This window comes from Bacidia gigantensis, assembly GCF_019456465.1.
Source record: "Bacidia gigantensis strain McMullin 20006 chromosome Unknown contig_245, whole genome shotgun sequence".
NCBI lineage: Eukaryota > Fungi > Ascomycota > Lecanoromycetes > Lecanorales > Ramalinaceae > Bacidia > Bacidia gigantensis.
In genome coordinates, this window is record NW_025408601.1 from 141366 (window position 1) to 163031 (window position 21666).

Here is a 21666-nt window from a genome sequence, read left to right on the forward strand (position 1 = left end):
GTGGGCTTTTCGCCAGTTCTATCTTATGCTTGCATTCCCCAGACTTTCGAGGAAACGGACAGTGAACGATGGAAAAGATGGCCATCTCAAGCCGCTTGACGAGAACGTCGTCTTTCATGAAGCAAAAGCTACTCTCAGATGTAGCAGCATTGCCGGTCATGTCGAAGGGTCGAAGGGTCATCTTAATCGCCGCTTTGAATGCTACGGTCACAATTGGAGCCATTAACACTGGCATGCTAACGGTGTTACTTCCTGATATTGGGGATGATTTGCATATGTCGCGCGGGCTACTCCTGTGGTGAGTCTGCTCTTCAGTATTGCTATTCAGGCTCCAGATTAACACGTCTGTGTACAGGCCCGCCTTGATTTACTCGTAAGTTTTCTACGCAGAATCCCGCTTTCTTCATTGCGTAGATTGCTAACATGCAACGACATAGACTCACATGCGGATGCACGCTCCTTCTGTCCGGCGCCATTGCTGATGTAGTGGGCAACAGAATCATCAATCTGGTTGGCACATTCAGCTTGAGCATCTTCATCCTCGCAGCTGGTCTTGCCAGATCAGGCCTCCAATTGGTCATCTTCCGTGGTCTCCAAGGGATAGCCAGCTCTATGTGCTTTCCCACCGCAGTTAGCATACTGAGCGCAGCATTTCCCGAAGGTAAGATCAGAAACATCGCTTTCGGATGCCTTGGTCTCGGAACACCGCTAGGTTTTGCCATGGGCATATTAGTGGGTGGATGGGTTGAATCGACATCGATCAGATGGCGAGCTGGACTTTACTGGACTGCTGGTGTTGCCATGATGCTCTTCGCTATCAACTGCTGGTGTCTGCCTCACGAGCGTCGGAAAGAAGGCGTAATTTGGGACAGGCTGAAGACAGATGTGGACTGGGTTGGCATTTTGCTCTCAAGCATCTCGATGGGTTTACTCTCATACTCTCTCTCGTAAGTTTCTGCCTTCAGATGCGTCTAAATTAAATCGCTGAACGAGAATAGTCAGATGTCCGACAACATTATGAACCTACGCGAGCCAGCGAAGATCTTACTCCTTATAATAGGACTTGCTACGATTCCCCTCTTCATTCTCTGGATGCACGTTCAAGAAAAAAGGGGCAAGCCAGCTCTCATCCCCAAAACTTTGTGGAAGGACCCAACCTTCTCCGCAATCTGCATCATGGTCCTGCTCACGTGGGCAACTCTACAAGGCATGGAATGGTTTCTCAGCTTATTGTGCGTCTTCATATCCTCACCACACTCACACTAACACTCCCCAAAGCTATCAAAGAGTCCAGCACCTCTCTCCCATCGAAACGGCTGTGCGATTCATGCCCAACATTATCGCCGGAGGCGCCCTCAATATCATAACCGGTCTGATCATCCACCGTATTTCAGTAAACTACTACGTCGTCATCACGTCCGCTCTCTGCGCCATCTCTCCTCTCCTCATGGCAATCATCCACGTCGAGTGGTCCTGGTGGTACGCCGGCTTCTGGGTCAATCTCCTGCTTCCGATATCCGTAGATGGTACAGCACCCCTCCCTCCTTTCTTACCACTCCTACTAATCCTATGTGAACAGTCAACTACACGGTAGCCAATCTCCTCATAACCTCCATCTTCCCTCGCGAAACCCAAGCGCTCGCAGGAGCCGTGTACCAAGTGATGTCCCAACTCGGCATCTCGATCGGCATTGCCATCCTCGCCGTAATCTCAAACTCAGTCACTGACTCATCCCCTTTACCAGACAAAGAGTCCCCAGACGCGCTATTGAAGGGTTACAGGGCTGTCTTCTGGGCCTGCTTCGCCATGATGGTGCTCTCGACTCTCGTCGGTGCATGGGGTCTTCGTGGATGGAAAACCATCAATACCAACCACAACGCTCCACCTAGACCACCAAGCCAAGCCAGTCAGGCAGACATCAAATTCAGGAGACTGGAAACCCCTTCTTTCGGAGACTTCTCCCTGCCAATGCCCATGATGGGAAGTCGACCCAGTACCCACGTGAGAGCGTCAGACTTAACATCTGAAGTGCCTCTTCCACCGCAATGTCTGAGAGTCACACAATTGAGGGGAAAGCCCCTCCCACAGCTACCGGCTAGGACGACGATAAGTGAAGTCGAGACGCAACGTGATGGGGATAGCACCATGTCGCTCGATATCGAGCGCGGGGCGATTCTGCATCATATCCTGAGGTGCTATGCGCGGAGAGAGGTGGATGCGAATGAGGTGCATGAGGTGTTGGATGAGTATTACTTTCGCGGTGTATGATCCTGTAGGTCTGTACATTTTGCCTTGCATACATAGACTGTCATTGTTTGCAATTGTAAGCATATTGGAGGTTGGGTTGGGATATCTAGAGCATCTGGTAACAAGACGGCATCGCTATATACACTTGCCCGTTCCACAGCGCCTTCTCATGAAAGTTTCACGCCGGCAAGCGCAACGTAACCACGTCGTTGCCATGATGCGCAATCTCTCTCTCTCTCTCTCTCTCTCTCTCTCTCTCGCTCTCTCTCTCTCTCCCACATCACCCACCCCTCAATATCCTCACCCCAACTTTTCAAAGTCAAGCACCTATCCTCCTCAGTAGGTAGCATCCTACCCCGCAATCACCACGACTTCCACATTCGTCTCGCACGGACTCACTGCCTCCCCCTCCCCCCTCCCCCTCCCCCTCCCCCTCCTCCTCAGATTCCCCTTTTGACGCATCATATCCACCCCGCCCCCGCCCCCACCCCCTCCCCGCGGTAACTAAGTAAACGATACATCCCCAGCAGTATCGATCTTAGCTTCTTCATCGGCCTTAGAATGTGGTTCGGTAGTCGTGGCATCAGGGTGGTCCTCAGAAGCGGTCTCAGCGTAGATGTTGGGATCGCCGCGTTGGGGCATGTAGCAGATGTACAGGATCCAGATGATGAAGAGGGCGATTCTGTGCGGGGGTGGGTGGTTAGCGTTTGGTGGGTTAGGGGGAGGGAGAAGGGATGGGAAAGGGCAGGGAAGGGGATAAGGAGCTTACAAGAGAAATATATTCGTCACCATGCCTGCTTGGGCGGAGAAATTGTTCGCGTGGCCACTTTTGCAAACTCGCATCAGCATTCATTGTCTACATTTCTTCCTACGCCGGGGAGCGAAACCAATGGGAGAAATACTATGTAAAGGTAAACACTCACTCCTTCGTCTTCCCATCCTTGCCCACAGTCCCATACCTCTTCTCCAGCACCGCTCCATCCCCACCAGCCCCACCAGCGCTTAAACCCCGAGACCAATGCGCCAACTTATCCTTCTCCCACGTACAATGGCAAGTCTGCTTCACCAGCTTAATGGACGTGTAGTGATGCGCGACGCACATATTGCAGGCGTCCTTGCAGGTCGGATCGGTGGTCATCGCGGCAGCGAGGCAGAGACCCATGATGATAGCGTCGGTCACGATGGCGATGTGCCATTGGATGGGTGGGAAGGGCAGGATGCGCAGCCAGGGTTTCGGGCCTGTGGATAGGAGTGTGGAGAGGAAGGAGAATGTGATGAGTGCGCACTGAGATGTGAGAGATTAGTGGAAGAGTAGGGGATGGAGGGAATGGAGGGAATGGAGGGAATGGGGGAGAGGGAGGGAGGGAGGGAGGGGGGCGATGGAGGAGAAAGGAGACGCACTACGCCCAGGTTGAAGTCTGCGGTGATGGGGATTTTGCATTGCACGGTTAGGAGATCTTTCACGGGCAAGACTGTCACGATCACGTCGGCGACGACGGCGCTGAGGGTTGCGAGGCGCATGTACCATATCCAATCGGGGCCGCGCTTGGTGTGTTGGTCGGTGATGAAGTGGACCATGTTGACTTGAAAATTCTTTCTCATGAGGAGAAGTGAGGATTGCAGACGAGGATGATGGCAAGTAGATGTGAAAAAAAATCACAAACAAATAGCACGAACGAGAAAGCTTGCACATTTTATCTTCTACCTGCAGGTCTCCGGGTGTCGCATTTTCTGCTACAATAGCAAGATTACCCGGTAGCTATGCAGCAAGCCACGTCCAGGCGATGCAAGGTCCAGATGTTCTGGGATAGGAAGTCTTGACTCCTGTGTGGCTTGAGCGCATGGTCTTGGTTGGTCAAGCATTGCGGAAAAGGTCTGTTGGCGCCGTCTAGCACGATGCGACGTTGCCATGGAACAAGCCCGTAGACCACCGCTGCGACTGTGGCCTTTGAGCGTTGCGCAGATTGGGAACGGTGGCTTATTGGAGTCGCATGGTGTCTGGGAGCGGGAACCGACCTTGTCGATGCCTTGATTGATCTTTGTCGTTGTTGGACTGTTCGATGGAAGAAACAGGAAGGAGCGTGGTGAAAGGCCGCTGCTCTACGGCAGACTAGAACTATCTTTCCTTCAAAAGCGGCTGGTTTAAGGTCAATCGTTCGCCGTAGTTTTTCTTTCTGACATTGCATTAGCTGAGAACTTCAATGACTGCACACCAAGCCTGATTGCCAACACAGAATCGGAAACTGGTCGAAAATCAGTAATTTCTCCAGCCTTTCTGACATGAGGCTTCCATCGCGCCCTTAAGCCTGCACAGACTGTCAGTGGCGATCGTTCAATGATGCTCCTTTCTCACCTTGAGAGAACCTCCTTATCAAACTCATTAAGCAAGTTGCCGATGTCGGTATTCCAGATGGGTTCCTTGACACAATTCTTGACCTCCGGCCAAAAATGATGCGCTGCGAGACGACCATTGATGCAAAACTCGCAGGCTCTCGAGTACTCAATACCTGCCACAAGAGTGGCCAAGGTGAGGGGGTTTTCTAGATTCGCAAAATCTTCGCCTTCAAGATCGCCCATCGCAATCTCTATCAATATGAAACCAATACGCATTAGTTGAGACGACATCGAGAGCGCACTCTGATCTATGCGTGAGACTCGCTCCAAAGGCAATATCTCGTTCGTCCAACCCAAGGCAGCAGCCCTTCCGTTCCTCCTGAGCCTTTGTAGCTGTCTGCTATCCAGGTTCGCTAACCATGGTGTTCCAAGGAGGAAGAAGCAACTTTGTGCAAAGCTGAACGCGAGCTCGTACCTTTCTGATCGTGTCGGAGGCTTTATCTCCGCCTCATCAAAGAAATATCTGTCAAGATTCTCTCGGTGGAAATGTTCTGAGTCTACAACATCCTTTCGCAACACCTTGAAGACTGTTTCGGAAGTTAGAGAGTCGAGAGCTTGTGCCTGCAAACGAACGTGGCTTCCTGATGCAGCGTACATTAGAGCTGCAAGATTTGCTTTATGTGGCGTCGGACTCGTTAGGTCATTGTCGAATGTTAGAACATGCTCCAAGCATATTTCTTCCGTACGCGAATTTACCTTGTCTGCCGCCACCAGCAGCCTATAACAAGGCATTTGAGTAGATGGAGTCGACCCCGGAGAGGGCGCTTCCGAACCCGACGTGTTGTCAGGCTGAACGGACTTCGGAGGGACATCGACGCACAAGGTACAGCATGTCCCTGATCTTTGGGCTGCATGATACAGACTTACAGCAGCTTTTCTGTTGGCCCGCGGCTCTTCAGATCTAGATGGGGATGTGTCCTGCTCGTTGCGAGTAAAATCCTGATACAGCGAAGGAGATATCAAGTGAGTGTACGCGCATAGCTGATCGATTCGCTTCTCAAGTTCCAACGCGGTCTCTAGCATTTGAGAAGGATAATCCTGCCCAGATTTCGTTTTCTGCTTTGAGGATGACCGCCTTTCCCTCCAAAGTTTCGAGTAAACTTTCGGCTGAATTGATGGATTCGAAGTCTTGAAATGAAGCGACGTCAATTTGATGTTCTCTAGCAGTCTTTGGATATTGCCCCAAGCGTCAGAACCCCAGAGTGCCTTCAGTTGACTCGAATATTTAATTTGGTCACCCAGCCACGTAGAAACCCAAGAGTCGAACTTTTGCGAACTTGAATTCAATGTCAAAACCAGACGTTCAAAGAAAGTGACATGGGCAGCAATCGGATCGTGCAGGTCGTGGATGTCTTTGGCTAGGAAATGGATGTCATTGATGCTGAAATGGGGAGACATAGTCACAATCTTCATGCTGGGGAAAGAAATAACGAAGAAGAAAGCACCAATCTGATGGTAATAATGGAAAGCGCTTGCACCACCTCAATTCGACTTTAAGGTAGGCAGCCCCTCCGCGTGTCTGGGGACCAGTCAGATGAGTGACAGCCACTATCATTCACATACACGCATCCTTGAAATCTTTGCACGACCAGCCCAATAGGCTCTCTGTACTGCTACAGTCCTCCTCATGTGATTCAATCACATAAGTCTTAAGGCGAACATGGAAGATGCAGAGAACATACGAAAACTCAGACATAGACTCCGCCACCCTGATCTCAAAAACCTTGAAACACTTATCGGTCGTTGCGTCAACATTCGCACCCTTCGACGTCAAATTTGAGGCTCGACGTCGTGCCAGCAACAATGCTCAGAAGGGGCTTGAGAGTGATCATGCGGACCTTTAGACCTCAAAGCAATCATTCATCAAGCAACAAATCAGGAGGGAGCGCGCAATACTCAGCACCAAGAACGCGCTGGAATCAAGTAAGCAGCCATTGAACAAGGTATAGGTTGGCATTATCACGTACTTGACGTAGTGATTCAGAATACCTAAAACGGAATATGCGACTTCGAGCACAGGGGAAGTAGCGCTAAGTCAATGTGGTCTGCGGTCCGGCTGCGGTGAATGAGAAATGTCAATTCACTCAGCCTACCTCATACATGTGCAAGCAAAGGCATTTACCTCGCCAGCGTAAGTACAGCCATTTTTTGTGGCGATTCGCCGCTAGGAAGTGCCATCATTTGCAGCAGCCTGAGTCGCCGTTCGGCAGACCAGTAAACACATTTGCCGTATTTGCAAACTACGACTTCGCTTAGGAGTATCCTACTGCGTACGTCAGCACTATCGAGCTCTCCAAAGTCCAGAGGGTGTGAACTGTGCTTTATGAAAAGATTAATGAAACACTCCCAAAACAAAGACATAAGAGTCTATGCCAAAGCCAGCCTAGTCTCCAGGCTAGCTTCTCGGCTAAAGAGTTCCGACATGCGCACCAACCACAGCCCAGGAGCTTTTCTCTAGGGACCTTCAACCTGGAGAACCTCCTTATCTCCTCAGAAATCTAGGGAGGAACGCCAAAGTTCGCTGTCGCCGAAGTCCGCTGGGTGTCCCTTGATAATCATTGTTCATGTGGGAGGCGACGAGCAAGATATGGTTTCCACTCAAGTACTGATTGATGATCATATCGACTTCTCTGTGCTTGAATAGAGGTAGCATCGAACTCTTGACACACGGAGTCCTGCCGCTCTCTTCAGCACCATCCATTTGTCGGATTTGAGGCCCCTATCTCTGTGGAATACTGGGTGAATTTCAAAAGCAATGGCCTCAAAATAGACGGCAAGATACATCTCGGTTATGCATGCTGTGCCATAAAACGACATGGCGCTTGCGCGTCGCGGCACACGCCCCTCAATGTACTCAAGATCTTTACGAGTTCGTGAAAGATTGCACGACAGAAGAGTTTCCGAAAGCCATGAAGGGAGCAGCTTGATCTAGAGAGCACACAATGATTGCATACGTTGTGCTGCGTCGCTTCATCTCACATGTGCATGCATCGATTGTGCATCTGCATGCGAGATGAAAATCAAGTTTCTCTACAGAATGTGGACACCTACTTCAACAACTCCACACGCTGTATCAACGGGCGAAGAACACGTGGAACGGCAGTGGCGGAAAGCACGGAGCAGACGCCTTCCCGGGGTAGCTCTCCCAGTCCCAGGTCGAGTGCCGAACATGCTGTTCAATAATCTAGATAGCAACAAGGCACGGGAAGTTGGTGTTCTCCATCAGGAAGGCCAGATGAAGTCAGGGTTCATGTACGCCATGAGCGATCACGCATTACTGCCAACACAGCAGCAGATGCTTTAATCTCGGATTTCCAGGACTATGTCGGTCAACTTCAAGGCAAACTATGGCTGAGACATGGCCGGTAGAAGGGCCGTTCCCGTCCCCAGCTGGCTCTAGAGCTCCAAACACGGGTGCGACATGTCTCGTGGAGTAGCATCCGTGGCAGGGCGAATTACAAACCACGTATGAAACCAAACGATGGTCAGGACGGCATGAATCCAGAGCAATTTTCACCCTCGAAAAGAAGCAACAAAGATCGTAATGTGGCTCTTGCACGACCGAACTAGGCCAGTGGGATATGCGCGCAAATGATTACGCGATATTCTAAGCAGCTTCTAGCTGCAGCAAATGTGCAAGGATCGTGTTTCATCTTTTTGACCCAAATCGCATGATTTATCCTAAATTTATCCCGTCTTTTGCGTGTTCGACCTCAATTGAAGGGTGTGGAGGCTTCTTGCATTCTTTCATATTCGATGCTCAATCCGTCGCGCTGGAATATACAAATTTACCACCATTACAGGCGCAATTTCCTCAATATGCACAAATATGGACGGTGCAGAAGATGCTGAGCGCGACTAGTAGCGTTCTCGGAGCTCGACTGGAGCTACTTAATCGTTGTCGGATCCTCCTCATCAATCGGAAGAAACCACCAACGAAGGCAGACGTGAAGGCTCCAAAAATCCTGGCGCGCCACCAGGCACCACCAGTATGGGGGCGTTGGAGGGTGTAATCTCAGAAGATGTTTTCAAGGTCTCCCTCTCTCCCTCCCCGCACAATTGGCATCCACCAGCAACAACCAACTCACCCAAAAACACAGTTCGTAACCGGCCTCTTCTTCGGCATCGCCACTCTCACAGCCCTCGCCCGCACCGCGATTCGATGGCACCTAAACCGCAAATTCCAAGCGGACGACTACCTCCTCTTCTTCGCTCTAGCCTGCTCTATCACAACCTTCGGCCTGCTCTCGAAGTTGATCCCGACAATCTACCTGTCCGCTCGGCTGGACAAAGCGGGTGGTATCACGACAGGCGCTCTTATATCCTTCAGCGCCAAAGCGAACTGGTTTCGGGAGAGATATCATGCCTATTTCATTGTTTCGTGGGCAGCCATTTTTGCGGTCAAGTTTGCTTTTCTGGCATTCTTCAGACGCTTGGTGGATCGGCTGGGGTGGATCAGTATGTATTGGAAGATCACGGCTGGAGTGACTGCCGTGTCTTTCATTTATTGTGCGATTGATGGATTTATCGCTTGTCCGGAGACGGGCATCAAGGCTTGTAGATTCATCCCCAAATCGTTCGGTTTGATGCAATACTGACTCTGGGTTCAGACGCGTGCGCTCACCGACCCCTTCTCATCAGGGCAACTGCAATCACGATCCTGGCAACAACGCTGGATATTGCGACCGAAGTGATGAGTTAGTCCCCCCATTCCTTCTTCCAAAGACACCAAATCCACACCCTCCAAGCTTTTCTCACCCCTGACAGTCGTCATAATCCCCATCTGGATCCTAACCAAATACCGGCGCTCCACCCGCCAAAAAATCGGCATGGGCATCTTCCTCTGCCTCAACTTCTGCCAAGGCGTCGTCGCCATCATCCGCATGGCGGGCATAAAATCCCGCTTCACGCTCGACCACACCTGGAATGATTTCTGGCAGCAGATCGAAGTCAGCATCGCCATCTCCATGGTCTCCATCACCGCCTTCCGCGCGTTCTTTGTGGCGGAACGCACGCATGCGCGCAGGAGAAGGTATTTGTATGAGGGCGAGAGGGATAAGTGGTATATGAGCCCCATTAAGGCGTTGACGGGGAGCTCGGGGAATAGGACGACTAGGGGTGAGGGGGATGGCGAGGAGTTGAGACGCTTGCCGGAGATTCCGTCCGCGACGCTCACGGGTGTCAGGACTTTTGTCAGGAATGAGGGGTTGGAGACTATGTGGGAGCCTGAGCCGAGGAGGAGGGAGGAGAGGGGGGTTTGGAGAGTCAGCGGCGTGATGGGGATGAAGGAAGGGAGAGGGGGGAGGAGGAGGCAAGTCAGCAGAGCTCGTGGCCGGGGCAGCGGTTTGTGGAAGATGAGGAAAGGGGGTTTCCCCGACAGGTCCCGCCGAGACCGCCGCGGCCGAAGAGGCCGGATGAGTATCCTTATTGATGGTTATGGGTGTATGTATGATGTTGATGAGAGTTTAATGAGATGATCTAGCTGTTTTCAATTGCCATGGGAAACTGACATAGTGGCAGAGCAGCATCTTAGGAGCACTATATATACCTACCTCATCTCTTGATATGTCCACACACCCGCCTTTTGTGGGTGTCTCTACACCAATGATCGAGAGGAGAGAGACTAACTTACATTATGCTGATGATGTGAGTAGTTGTACGCAGCGCGCCTTGGACTATTCCAGGGCTGGCTATGCGCTTGTTACCCGCCCGTTATGAGATGGGGAGAAGGACCCTCTCTGTATCTGTCAGCCTTGTGGCCTGGCTAGTCTGCCTTATGCAATGACCCCACCATCCACCAGAGATCAGGCTGAGATCCTGCGCACGGAGTCGATACTTAGTACTACGGCTTTTCAATTCCTCCACTTCACCATGGCAGCTCCGATCGGGATAAGTGTCGGTGATTTTATTCTTGTGGGCAGGATAGCTGGCACTATCATTAGTGAATTGAAGAAGGTAATGTTCCTCACTCATCGATGACGAAGAGCCGCAGGGTATTGACCGAGGGATAGAGTAGTGAGACCGCAGCTCGATATCAGAATCTCCTGGTGGAGCTCGAGACCCTCAGCAGAGCCTTGACAAGACTGAATACTCTCAAACCTACGGAGCATGACCTGGTTCATCTCGATGCAGTCCGTGCAGCTGTCGCCGCTTGCAAGCGTCCGCTCGAAGACTTCCTCAAGAAACTTTCGACCTACGACAAAGCTTTAGGAGTGCAAAATGCGGAAGACACTGGGTTGAAAGGAGTGAAATCTAGGCTTCGATTTTCTCTTACTTTAGATGAGGATGTCAAGGAGTTGCGAGCGACGCTAACAAGTCATGCTTCAACTATCAATATGCTATTGCTAGGCCAGATCCTGTTAGTGCTACACCACCCTGCCAATCAGGAATCGCAATTAATCATCTCTATCTCAGAGAGTCTTTGACGATAGCTGAAGCTGATCGAGCTACTAATGTCGAAATGATTGATCAAGTCAGGGTACAGCTTGAAGCTGTTGCCCAGCATCTTCAGAATCCATCCCAGCACAGAGAGGCTGAAGCACAAATAACTGGCGATGACGAGCCCCAACCGGCTGATTCAACGAACGGACAAGATGAACCAAATGAAACAAGCCTGGAGAATGCAGACGATAAGATCGCCGAATCACTACTTGAATTGGACAATGCTGTGAACGGACAGAATGTCGCCGCAACCAGTTCCCCAAAGACGGAATCGTATTCTGAAATCAACATTCTTGACATCGCCTTCAAGGGCATGAGTCTAGCATTATCGGCGTCAGCTATTGTCTCGATGCACAAAATTAGCTCACAGGTCGACATGATGGTGAAAAATAATTCGGCACCCTTGACCATATCAAAAGCTCTCGACATTTTGAGATACTCCAAGGACCCTCCATACACGGTCATTAGATTTTTCGAACGGAAAAGAGACGAAATCTGGGCTGCCTTAGAAAGTGCGCCGACGAAGTACGTGATGAACAAAGACGAGTATGGAGTGATAAATTACTATCATGAGCAAAAATGTAATCATCCTCTATTCAAGCCAGCTATCGCCCGGTTCTGGGCGAACTACAAGGGCGATACTGCGAGCGAAGAAATCTATGGCGCCCCTTCCCATCTAAACAAATTAAACAAAGATGAACAAGACAAAGCCAGCCCTAAGTCTCTAGAGGGGAACCCCCTAACACAGAGGAGAAGTGCACGGGAAGATAGGTCGGATTATGAAAGTACAGAGAAGTCTTCTTCAGACGAGAACAAGCCAAGGAAGGTCATTGCTACAGGAACGTCGGGATGGGGGGGAGGATTCTCAGATTTTACAGGAGGAAAAGCACAACCTGACAAATTGGAAGATAAGCGTTCCTGGTTTGGTTTTCCGAGAACATGGATTACTGAATCCTCGAGCGATCCGTATCCTTGGCTTTGCTCCTCGATGGAATCGACGAAGCAGCCGGGGAAGCAGCCGATATTCTCAGGCCGAAAGGGCCACTCGAAATTAAATGCTGACACATCATCAACGATACTTTGAAGCTATATCGGTAGAGTATCGATCTAATGACATTCCCTCCTCTTCCAGTGAAGCTCAACACACCCGAGGACCAGCCGTCGACAGGTCTATTTAATTGACATTCAACGGCATCACAACCCCTCCGCTCGGTGTGCCAGTAGCCGGCTGCACACCCACCGCGCTCACCGGTCCCAATGCCACCCCCGCCCCCGTCACATTGCCCGCACCTACACCACCATCATTCCCCCCTCCCCCTCCCCCTCCCCCTGCCGCTCCCCCAACAACACCAAACCCCCTCCCCCCGCCACCGGCGTCCACTTGGGCACGGGATCCCCACTCTTCCACTCACTCTCATTCACATTCAGCACCAAGCCCTCCAATTTATCCTTCCCGGGCGTCACCGCCTGCGTGTACGTGGGCCAGTTTTTGGCTGGGTACGATTTCTGGTTGTTGCCTGCTTGTTTGAGCCCCACTTGCACTGTGTCGGCGTTGTTTTCCGGGTACAGGGGCGTGGAGAACCAGTTTTGAGGGGCCGGGGCGGGAGCTTTGTAGGGGGGTTGGGGAATGGCCTGAAGGGTGTTAGTGGGGGGGGGAGGGAAGGGGGAGAGGGAAGGGGGGATGGGAGGAGGCGGCTTACCTCGCCCAAGCACTTCGCGAAATTCCAATAGATGGGTTGGGGATGCTGGTACTTGTTCACGCCGTTCAGCTCTGGCACTTCTTCCGTCTTGCCCTTGTAGTGGTTGATTGTCTGGATCTTCTTTTTAGGCAACTTGATGTCGTTGGGTGAGGCGCAGTGGGAAGGGTCGCCAGGGTCGATGCTGCAGATGTCGGTCACTTTGGCAATCATGTCGTCGGTCATGGTGAAGATTGCGATGCAGACGTCTTGGAGGCACATTCCTGTGATCATGGTGAGTGCGTGCGGTTGAGAGAGGGGTGCGACGTACGGTCCAAACCGGCATATTTTAGCCAGTACGGATGGATGGCCACCTTGCTGTCTCGGTAGACATTGTCGGGGATACCGCAGGCGCTCTGGTTTGCGAAGTCTGCTACGCCCATTGCGCCGGCTTCGTCGGTGACGCCTGTGGGTGTGTTCATCTCTCCAGGTTGGAAGTACTTGACATTGCCCTTGATAAGGCGTCCGAAGGGGAGGTCGATGTCTTTGGCGCGATACTGCTCAGGAAGAGGAGCGTTTGTCTGTGGTGGCTGGCCTCTCTCCCAATCCACATTCGGCGCGTTGAAGGTGTTTGGTGCCTTGCCTGTGGCGGGGATCTGTTGCAGTACATCTTGCCTTTCTTGAATCACGCCGGCGAGAGACAGGGGAAGTACAAGAAGGGATGAGTGGATGAGAGATTTCATGGTAGTAGATGCGAGGAAGATGGGCTTATGGAGCAGGAAACCGTAATGATGGGTAACAGATTATATATTGCAGAAGAGATTAGAACAAGAGGACCAGCCTCCTGGAACAAATGGTGAATGGAGGGTTGACTGAGAACGCAAATGAGGAATGACAGCATCTCAGGCATTATAAAGTAATGATCAGAGGATGCATGGGACATTGGAGGGTCAATTAGGGCACATTTAGCTGGGTGACTTTACACCTGTCTCACTCTCTGATTTCACGAGCGGTTTGCTTGTCTGCCTCGTCAAGGATGATAGCAGCGGTATTTGCACTGGTTTTGTGGTCCGAATCTGCCTTCGATGATATCTCAGCAAGGATGGCAACGGCTGTTCCTGCACTAGTGGTGTGCTTGTCCGCCAAGTCTGCCTTGATATTGCAAAAATAGGACGGGTATTCGGACGCTAATACTGTTCAAGAACTGGAAAGCAATCTCGCTTGTGTTGAAGACGGCAAGCAAAGCGTTTCAGAATATTGGACGGAGTATTGAGGGTGTGAAACGCGTTCCTGGTTGTTGGCTTGACTCAGGTTGAGGTTGAAGGTGGTGAGGGGAGAGCGGTGATCAGTGTATATGATATGGTTGCGAGCGAACAGGCAATGCAGCGTACGAAGATGACATCTGCTTTCTAGATCATATACATTAGGATGCGTGAAGTTGAAGAGGATGGTATGGTTGTGAGAAGAAAAAGGGGCTATCTATCTTATCTCGCGTATCTCACTAGCGTCTGTTAGGGACACGACGCTTCCCGGGCCCGTAGATACGCGCAGGACAAATGCTTCATAGAACACATCAAATTCGAATGTCCACACAAGGTTAACATTCCCCCAAAACAGGCTCTAGAGTCTCTCCTGGTGGAGGATATGTCTCATACCTATTGATACAAGGTGCTTTTCACGACCCGCAGCATGGTATCTTAATTCGATGCTTTGGCTGGACTGAGCTCGGCAGCCGTCCGTTTGCTCTCCTACGTCTTCTTCAGGTGGGTAAGTAGTGGCGTATAAAGTCGAGCACAGATGCTTATTTTACGATAGATTCCCGGCCATCCTTTTCCTCCGCTGATATATGCCTTTGCGCTTACCTACTATGCCTCGATTCTCCTCAAGCCAAAAATAGCCAATGCAGGACAGTCGGTTGACAATGACATTGCTGCAAAGCATTCTTCCTCGAAGGAAGCAGAAAGAGAAGGTTCGAACACCTATTGGAATATTGTGAGGGGCGGCGCGTTCGGACTGCCGTCGCCATCATGGAAAATATGGAACACAGTGATATTAGCTGTCAATGCGTTCCTAGTTTTGGGAACACTAGACGTTGTCTATAGAGGCCCCGTACTCTATCCGAGTCACGATCTCTCTTTCGCACGCGTTGGTCACGTATCTGGAACAACGGCAAAGATATTGATCCGCGAGCCCGATCCCTCTCGGTTCCCTCTACATGTCTCTTACCACGCCATACTCTCAGAGCCAGGTCTAGCAGACCCTTGGAAACCGGGCGGCACGATTCACGAAACGACAGCACATACAGATTACACTTCTGTTGTCGAGGTTGCTGAGCTTGAGCCGGCCACCACATACGAATACAAGCTCACAAATAATCATACCGGCTCTTTCACTACCGCCCCACCTCTTGCTGCTCGAGGCAATAAGGTCACCTTCCTCACAACATCCTGCATCAAGCCGAACTTCCCATACAACCCGCTCTCTCACCCGCTCCACATTCCTGGTCTCTCCCACCTCTCGAACGTCCTTGACATCCTTGCCAGACAATCTTTCATGCTCTTCCTCGGCGATTTCATCTACATTGATGTTCCGCATCGACATGACAGCGATCCCTCAACCTACCGCGCAGAATATCGTCGCGTCTACTCCTCTCCCTTTTATCAAGCCGTGTCCTATTCTCTGCCCTGGATACATGTGATCGACGACCATGAAATCGCAAATGATTGGGACCAAGGTCTATCTGCACCCTATCCTGCAGCCATTGATCCGTGGATGCATTACCACCACGCCGCGAATCCGCCTTCTGTGAAGAGTAACCGGACATACTACACTTTCCGCAACGGTCCCGCAACATTCTTCATGCTTGATACGCGGAGGTATCGTTCCCCTTCAACGGCGGCGCCTGCAACCGATGCGGCAAAGACGATGCTGGGCAAAGAGCAATTGGATGATCTACTGGCATGGCTTGCTCGCCCCGAGCCGGTAGGCGTAAAGTTCAAAGTCGTCGTCTCGTCTATCCCGTTCACGCGCAATTGGAGGATTAATGCGCAAGACACATGGGGTGGCTACTTAGTCGAGCGCCAAAAAGTCCTGCGGGCGATGTGGGAGGTAAATATCAACAAGCAAAAGCAAGGAAATAAGGTGAGGGTTATTGTGCTGAGCGGTGATCGGCATGAGTTTGCTGCAACTCGCTTTCCGCCACCGCCAGATTTCCAGGGCCAAGGTGAAGAAGAAGGAAGTAAAGACGTCTTTGAGTTCAGTACGAGTCCACTAAGCATGTTCTACCTGCCTTTACGTACATACTGGGAGGACAAAGATGGAGGTGGCATGGATTGGCAAGAGTGGGGACGAGATAACATGGTTAAGTATATACCAGACGGCAATAGCAAGGTGGCTGCCATTGAAATGGAAGATATCGAGGAGACAGGTCAGGGACTCTGTAGGTTCAGACTGTTCGTAGATGGGAAGGAGGCTTGGAGCTACGAGATCACATCGGGCTAGACGACAACAATGTATTAAGATACAACGCTATCTCATTCCAAAGCTGAATCAGCCAGCTGGGGCTGCAAAGCATTGGCTGTAGCCTAAGCAATTCTGCCTTGGCATGGATGCCAGGCTGAAATTAGCGCTGCGCACGATTTCTTTTCCATGACAGCCACCATCCTCCCGTATTCTCGGAGTTAGCTGCCAGACATTTCTTATACCAGTATACGTCTCTGGAAAACATCAAGAATGGTATAGGAGGTCCTTCTAATCCGATGGAGGTCGCCGGCCTTGCAGTTGGTATCGTCTCTCTGTACAATGCCACAATCGACATCATAGACCGAGTCGACAGTTACAAAGACTTTGCGACAGGGTCACAGACAACAATAGCTCGCTTCAATGCTTCGAAGCTCAAGTTACAGAATTGGGCGAACTCGCTTGGTATACATGATGGTGGCCTTGCGGATCCTCACGACACTCGCCTGGACGATCCGCAAACGGCTCTGGTCATAACAAACGTCTTGCGTAGCCTAGAGAAAGCCTTTGATAAAGTGGAGTATAGAAGCACGTCACTCAAATTGCCTGTGAGGCAACGCTCAGCTCGCAACGATGATTGGGTCATCAATCTTGGTAAAATTAGAAACGAAGTTGAGCCCAGTCGAACGAGCTCGAAAAGCAGTCGACTAGCGTGGGCTACTGGTGGGAAACTGAAGCTGAGTGACGACGTAAACACCTTCGAAGCGCTGGTGGATGTACTCTATGGCATAGTGACCCCGCGAGAGGGTACGGCCGAAGCTTTGAAAGATTGTACGGACCCGATGCCACAACGCAACATTGACTCTGACCTCTTTTAGTGTCACATACTATATCGAGCAGTCTTGGAGAATTGTTGGAAGCTGCTAATACGATTAAGCATAACAGTGTCGAAATCTGGCTTGATGCTCCCAAGGACGATGATGAATACGAAAAGAATGTCTCTTTACGCCTGGATGGGACTTGTAGCTGGATTCGAAATACCTCAGTCTTCGCGAAATGGATTTCCGAAGACTTCTCCAGCACTGGTGCAAAATTCTTATGGGTTTGTGGACCTGCTGGTTTTGGCAAGACCATCATCTCTGCATATTTGATTGAGTACTTCCGAACAAACCTGAAGAGCCCTCTCGGCTACTGCTTTGCTCCAAACCATAAGAATAGAGCAGACCATCTCATCAGCACTGTACGAACATGGATCACCCAAATAAGCCGGGCGGGGGGTGATGTTCTCAATTTGGTCGATCAATTGCGCCAGGAGCAAAATGATCGAAGAGCATCAAGTGAAAATATTTGGACTCTGCTCAAACAAATATCAAAACAGACGCACGAACCGTGTACATTCGTCCTGGACGGACTTGATGAATTCGATAACATCAATGATGAAAGACCGCGCTTTCTAGCTAAGCTGAAAGATGCTGTTACCTCTACTCAAGTTAGAGTCCTGATAACTAGCCGTGTCACCGTTGATATTGAAACAGAGCTGAGCTCGAGTGCGTCGCCAGGGTGCCAAATTTTGGAGTGGAGAGTCGATGAGGAAGACGTGCGAAGCGACGTCTCTCTATTCGCGCAAGCTGTAGTGGCTGAAAAGTTGCCTCGACAGGATCCTACATTTCGCGAAACACTTGCTCTACAAATTTCTGACAGATGTGAGGGCATGTTTCTATGGATCAAGCTGCAACAAGACCGAATACGTGGCGGCAAAAGCAGAAAGGCCCTTCATGATATTGTGCAAGCTATGCCTCAAGGGCTCTATCGTGTCTACGATCGTAATTGGGAGTATATTCAGGATCTTGAAGAACGAGATCGTGCAATTGATATCCTTCGATGGTTGACATTTGCCCGCAGACCACTGACAGTTGAGGAGATAGCTGAAGCCCTTGTGGTGCAACTTGATGACAAAAAGGAGGCCTTCTGTAAAGATGATTTACCCGACGCTTTTGATGACGATTTCATAAACGGCGAGATCAAAGGTCTTTGTGGATCTCTTGTCGAGCTTAGACGTGAAAATTCAGACTCGTCCTCGGCCAATAAAACGCTACACTTAGTGCATGCCTCAGTAAAAGACTATCTTATGGAAAGATTACCTATGCCCTACCTTGGCATTTCATCCCTCGGTAGGTTATCAACAGACGCTGCTCAGCATCTCAAACTAGCTGCCCACTGTATCCGCTTCTTGAATTGTGAAGCAGCCTGGGCTTCTGGCAACGCTACTGACGGTCCATCGTTCACGGCCTACGCCACACGTTATTGGTTCGTGCATCTACAGCTCATTAAAACCTCGTATGATGCCATAAGTGGTCTGGTACATGACTTTATGAACCCATACAACGACCATTTCGAGAGGTGGAAGCAAGCCTTTGAGGTCGAAGAGCCTGCAAAATGCGATGGTGCTATCGGCGGGACTGATACTTCTTCGATGCACTATGCCTGCTGGTTTGGACTAGTCCCCACAATCGAGTATCTGTACGAAAATGAGAACACCAATATAGATACCTTGAGTGTTCAATACGGGACCCCTTTACAGATAGTCTGCCGTCGCGGCTATAGAGAGGCTTTTAAACGTCTCATGAAGTGGAAAGCTGATATGAGTGTCGAAGGAGGTCCTTACCATAGCGTCTTGGATGCTGCTGCTCGGGGCGGTCAGAGCACGATCGTCAAGACACTCCTTAAACGCGGCAGAGAGAGAAAATTTTCGGATAGTGAAATACAGACAGCAATAGAGGCGGCCGCACGTCGAGGTCATGGGAAAATTTTGCTTCTGCTTCTTGATCAAGTCACAAGAGCCCCGCTCAAAGTATCTGAAAGTCCCGAAGAGCAAGCAAAAACATCTGTTTCTCTCGCTGCTGCCCTTCGTTTGGCTGCTGAGAAAGGTTATGTGAACACGGTAAGGTTGCTTTTGGACCACAGCGCAGATCCAAATGTTGTCGATGAGAAGAACGTTTGTGCAATGAGCTTAGCGGCAAGAGAAAACCACCTTGGGGTTGTAAAGCTGTTACTTCAGGAAGGGGCAAATATCAATCTTTCAACATCGCTTGGCACACCACTTCACTTTGCTACATATAATGGTCACCTGGACTTAGCAGTTGAGCTTATCTCCAATGGAGCCGATGTGGAGGCCCTGGACGATGATTCCATGACCGCACTACACGAAGCGGCTAGGCAAGGCCGCAAAGACGTTGTAGAGATATTAATGGAACATGGTGCAAATGTCAACACGGGAGATAGCAACGGTGGCACGCCTCTTTCCTATGCAGTACGCAAGGGTCACAGAGACGTTGTAGAGATATTAATGGAACACGGTGCAAACGTCAACACGGGAGATAGCGACGGTGACACGCCTCTTTTCCATGCAGTACACAATGGTCACACAGACGTCGTGAGTCAATTGCTACAAGGTGGGGCAGATGTGAACACGCAGGATGACGAAGGATTGACGGCGTTATGGTACGCACTTTGGATGAATAATAAACAGCGCCGTCTCGAGGTAGCGAGATTACTCATTGAAAAAGGAGCCAAATTCCATGCAAATGTCGACGGAGTAACACTGCTCATGATGGCGGCCAGGAAGGGCTTTGACGATATAGTTAGTCTATTTCTTGACCACGGAGCCGATATCAATGCCACGGGAATACATGGCATAAGCGCGCTCCATGCAGCAGCCTACAAGGGTGAACTGGCCATCATTTCAATTCTCGTCTCCAAAGGCTGCAATCTTAATATGAAATCAATCTTTGGAGAGACCCCACTGAACATAGCAATTAGGCGGGCGTCAAACGAAATTACGGAGTATCTAGTCAAAGCAGGTGCGAGCTTGTTTGTTGTTGATATGTACGGAATGAGCTGCCTAGATTGGCTGCGAAGACTGCGGCCGAACCTCGAAATAGCCCAACAAAGCACGCAAGAGTCTAACAGCACACCAATTGGCCCGGATATTACCCTCATATGCCGCAGCATAGGTGGTCTCATTTCAGCAATCAGAGAACATGACAGGCTAGCAAACGCACGATTATACAATTTGGCTCGTTGTTTCTTGATTCTCGACATGGAAGATCGTGCTAGACTTGTCTACCAGCAGGCAGCTTTGACTGGGTTACCTCTTTGTGAATGCTGCGAGGAAGACTTGAGCGAGGTTGATTGGTTCAATGTGTGCAAAGTGTGTCCCCTGTGCAATCTTTGCTGTAAATGCGTCGAGGAAGATCGCAAGCCTCCCTTTGTGAATCTCTGCCGTGATCATTCATTCATGAAGGTTGTGCCTTCTGAGGCAAAGCTCCGCCCTGATCAGACCGAGGCCCTTGACCAATGGCTAGATGATTTACTGGAGGAATTTAAAGAATCTGATACTTGGCAAATCGCGAATTCAAGGTCAAAAATCGTTGACTTTCGACCAACACTACGTGATTAAGAAACTTTATTGCTTACGTAAAGCCATTTGGGGATTAGGAATGAGATTCCTCTCGAGGTGAAGGTTCTCGACGCCGACGATATACGTAGGTGAACCTGGGCATCAGCGATCGTGTGATTGTATAACCGAAGCAAGTTGAGCGAATACCTCCACGGGTGATTTCCGTTTTCCAACAAGAAAAGTCCTGCGATCGTGAAGTCGAAGCACTTTGAACTTGGTAGGGAGCAAGACCCCGTACCCAGGTGAGAATCTAGCCTCCGGTAGAACGTCTATACAGACCAAAAATACATCTTGATGCTACGAGATGACGATTGGGTAGCGTCGGAAATTTTCATAACAGTACAGCTTTTCCGGTCGAGTTCGTGATTCACTCCTTGTCGCATAAACATTGTATCAACGAGTTACAAAATACGTCTCCACCCTTGGCATGGTCACAAGGGATCACCGAATCATTCTTTCAAGAGGCATGCTCTTCGATGGGTCTATGCTCTCATACGGTCAGTGGCCTAGAATGATGAGTACGTTACGCGATGATGTAACAAGCACAGCCGCTGTTTGTGGATTCCGGGTTGGAAAATCTCAATATAAGGATGCGAAGTCAGCAGCTTGTGGCGAGATGGACGCCATATGCTTTCATAGGCTCACGAGGGTTTTCGAATTTCCACTCACATCTATCTACTCGTTCTTTCTGCTCGGCGGGAAGCATACCAAACCTTCCAGGCTTGTCTATTACATGCCACGATCACGATGGCTTTGGCGCAGCGAGCGCTGCCTCAAGATCGTCATCATTCTTAGGGTAGCTTAAGCAGCAGCGAAGCGAGTCCAATACCTAGAAGGGCATATTGAGCCGCAGCGTTTCAAGCGGCAAGCGTATAACATGTCCATCAATCCTCTGGCTTTCGGTGGAGCAGCTGTGGACCCCCCTCCCCACGCAACAGGTGGGAATTCCCTGCGATGATCATGATCACCATGACGTCTTTTCGATCGGAA

The 21666-nt window shown here is 50.3% G+C and overlaps 7 protein-coding genes across 7 annotated transcripts; 4 read left to right on the plus strand and 3 right to left on the minus strand.

Annotated features, from left to right (window-relative positions):
* Nucleotides 1-1176: 1176 nt before the first annotated feature.
* KY384_005140 (uncharacterized protein) lies at nucleotides 1177-2268 on the plus strand (the record flags this gene model as incomplete). The annotated part of the gene is made up of 3 exons (XM_044813641.1): nucleotides 1177-1232; nucleotides 1279-1385; nucleotides 1580-2268. 3 exons carry the CDS (start codon nucleotides 1177-1179, stop codon nucleotides 2266-2268), a joined length of 852 nt encoding a protein of 283 aa, XP_044668942.1.
* Nucleotides 2269-2751: 483 nt separating this feature from the next.
* On the minus strand, nucleotides 2752-3825 carry KY384_005141 (uncharacterized protein; the record flags this gene model as incomplete). The annotated part of the gene is made up of 3 exons (XM_044813642.1): nucleotides 2752-2929; nucleotides 3171-3532; nucleotides 3649-3825. The coding sequence occupies 3 exons, from the start codon at nucleotides 3823-3825 to the stop codon at nucleotides 2752-2754; spliced, it is 717 nt and encodes a 238-aa protein (XP_044668943.1).
* A 771-nt stretch (nucleotides 3826-4596) lies between these two features.
* Nucleotides 4597-6054, minus strand: KY384_005142 (uncharacterized protein; the record flags this gene model as incomplete). Its single annotated transcript, XM_044813643.1, has 1 exon — nucleotides 4597-6054. The coding sequence occupies one exon, from the start codon at nucleotides 6052-6054 to the stop codon at nucleotides 4597-4599; it is 1458 nt and encodes a 485-aa protein (XP_044668944.1).
* Nucleotides 6055-10512: 4458 nt separating this feature from the next.
* Nucleotides 10513-12166, plus strand: KY384_005143 (uncharacterized protein; the record flags this gene model as incomplete). Its single annotated transcript, XM_044813644.1, has 3 exons — nucleotides 10513-10596; nucleotides 10653-10999; nucleotides 11056-12166. 3 exons carry the CDS (start codon nucleotides 10513-10515, stop codon nucleotides 12164-12166), a joined length of 1542 nt encoding a protein of 513 aa, XP_044668945.1.
* Nucleotides 12167-12372: 206 nt separating this feature from the next.
* KY384_005144 (uncharacterized protein) lies at nucleotides 12373-13501 on the minus strand (the record flags this gene model as incomplete). The annotated part of the gene is made up of 3 exons (XM_044813645.1): nucleotides 12373-12714; nucleotides 12783-13042; nucleotides 13090-13501. 3 exons carry the CDS (start codon nucleotides 13499-13501, stop codon nucleotides 12373-12375), a joined length of 1014 nt encoding a protein of 337 aa, XP_044668946.1.
* A 946-nt stretch (nucleotides 13502-14447) lies between these two features.
* KY384_005145 (uncharacterized protein) lies at nucleotides 14448-16259 on the plus strand (the record flags this gene model as incomplete). The annotated part of the gene is made up of 2 exons (XM_044813646.1): nucleotides 14448-14450; nucleotides 14574-16259. The coding sequence occupies 2 exons, from the start codon at nucleotides 14448-14450 to the stop codon at nucleotides 16257-16259; spliced, it is 1689 nt and encodes a 562-aa protein (XP_044668947.1).
* Nucleotides 16260-16516: 257 nt separating this feature from the next.
* Nucleotides 16517-20676, plus strand: KY384_005146 (uncharacterized protein; the record flags this gene model as incomplete). Its single annotated transcript, XM_044813647.1, has 2 exons — nucleotides 16517-17048; nucleotides 17096-20676. 2 exons carry the CDS (start codon nucleotides 16517-16519, stop codon nucleotides 20674-20676), a joined length of 4113 nt encoding a protein of 1370 aa, XP_044668948.1.
* Between the last annotated feature and the right edge of the window lie 990 nt (nucleotides 20677-21666).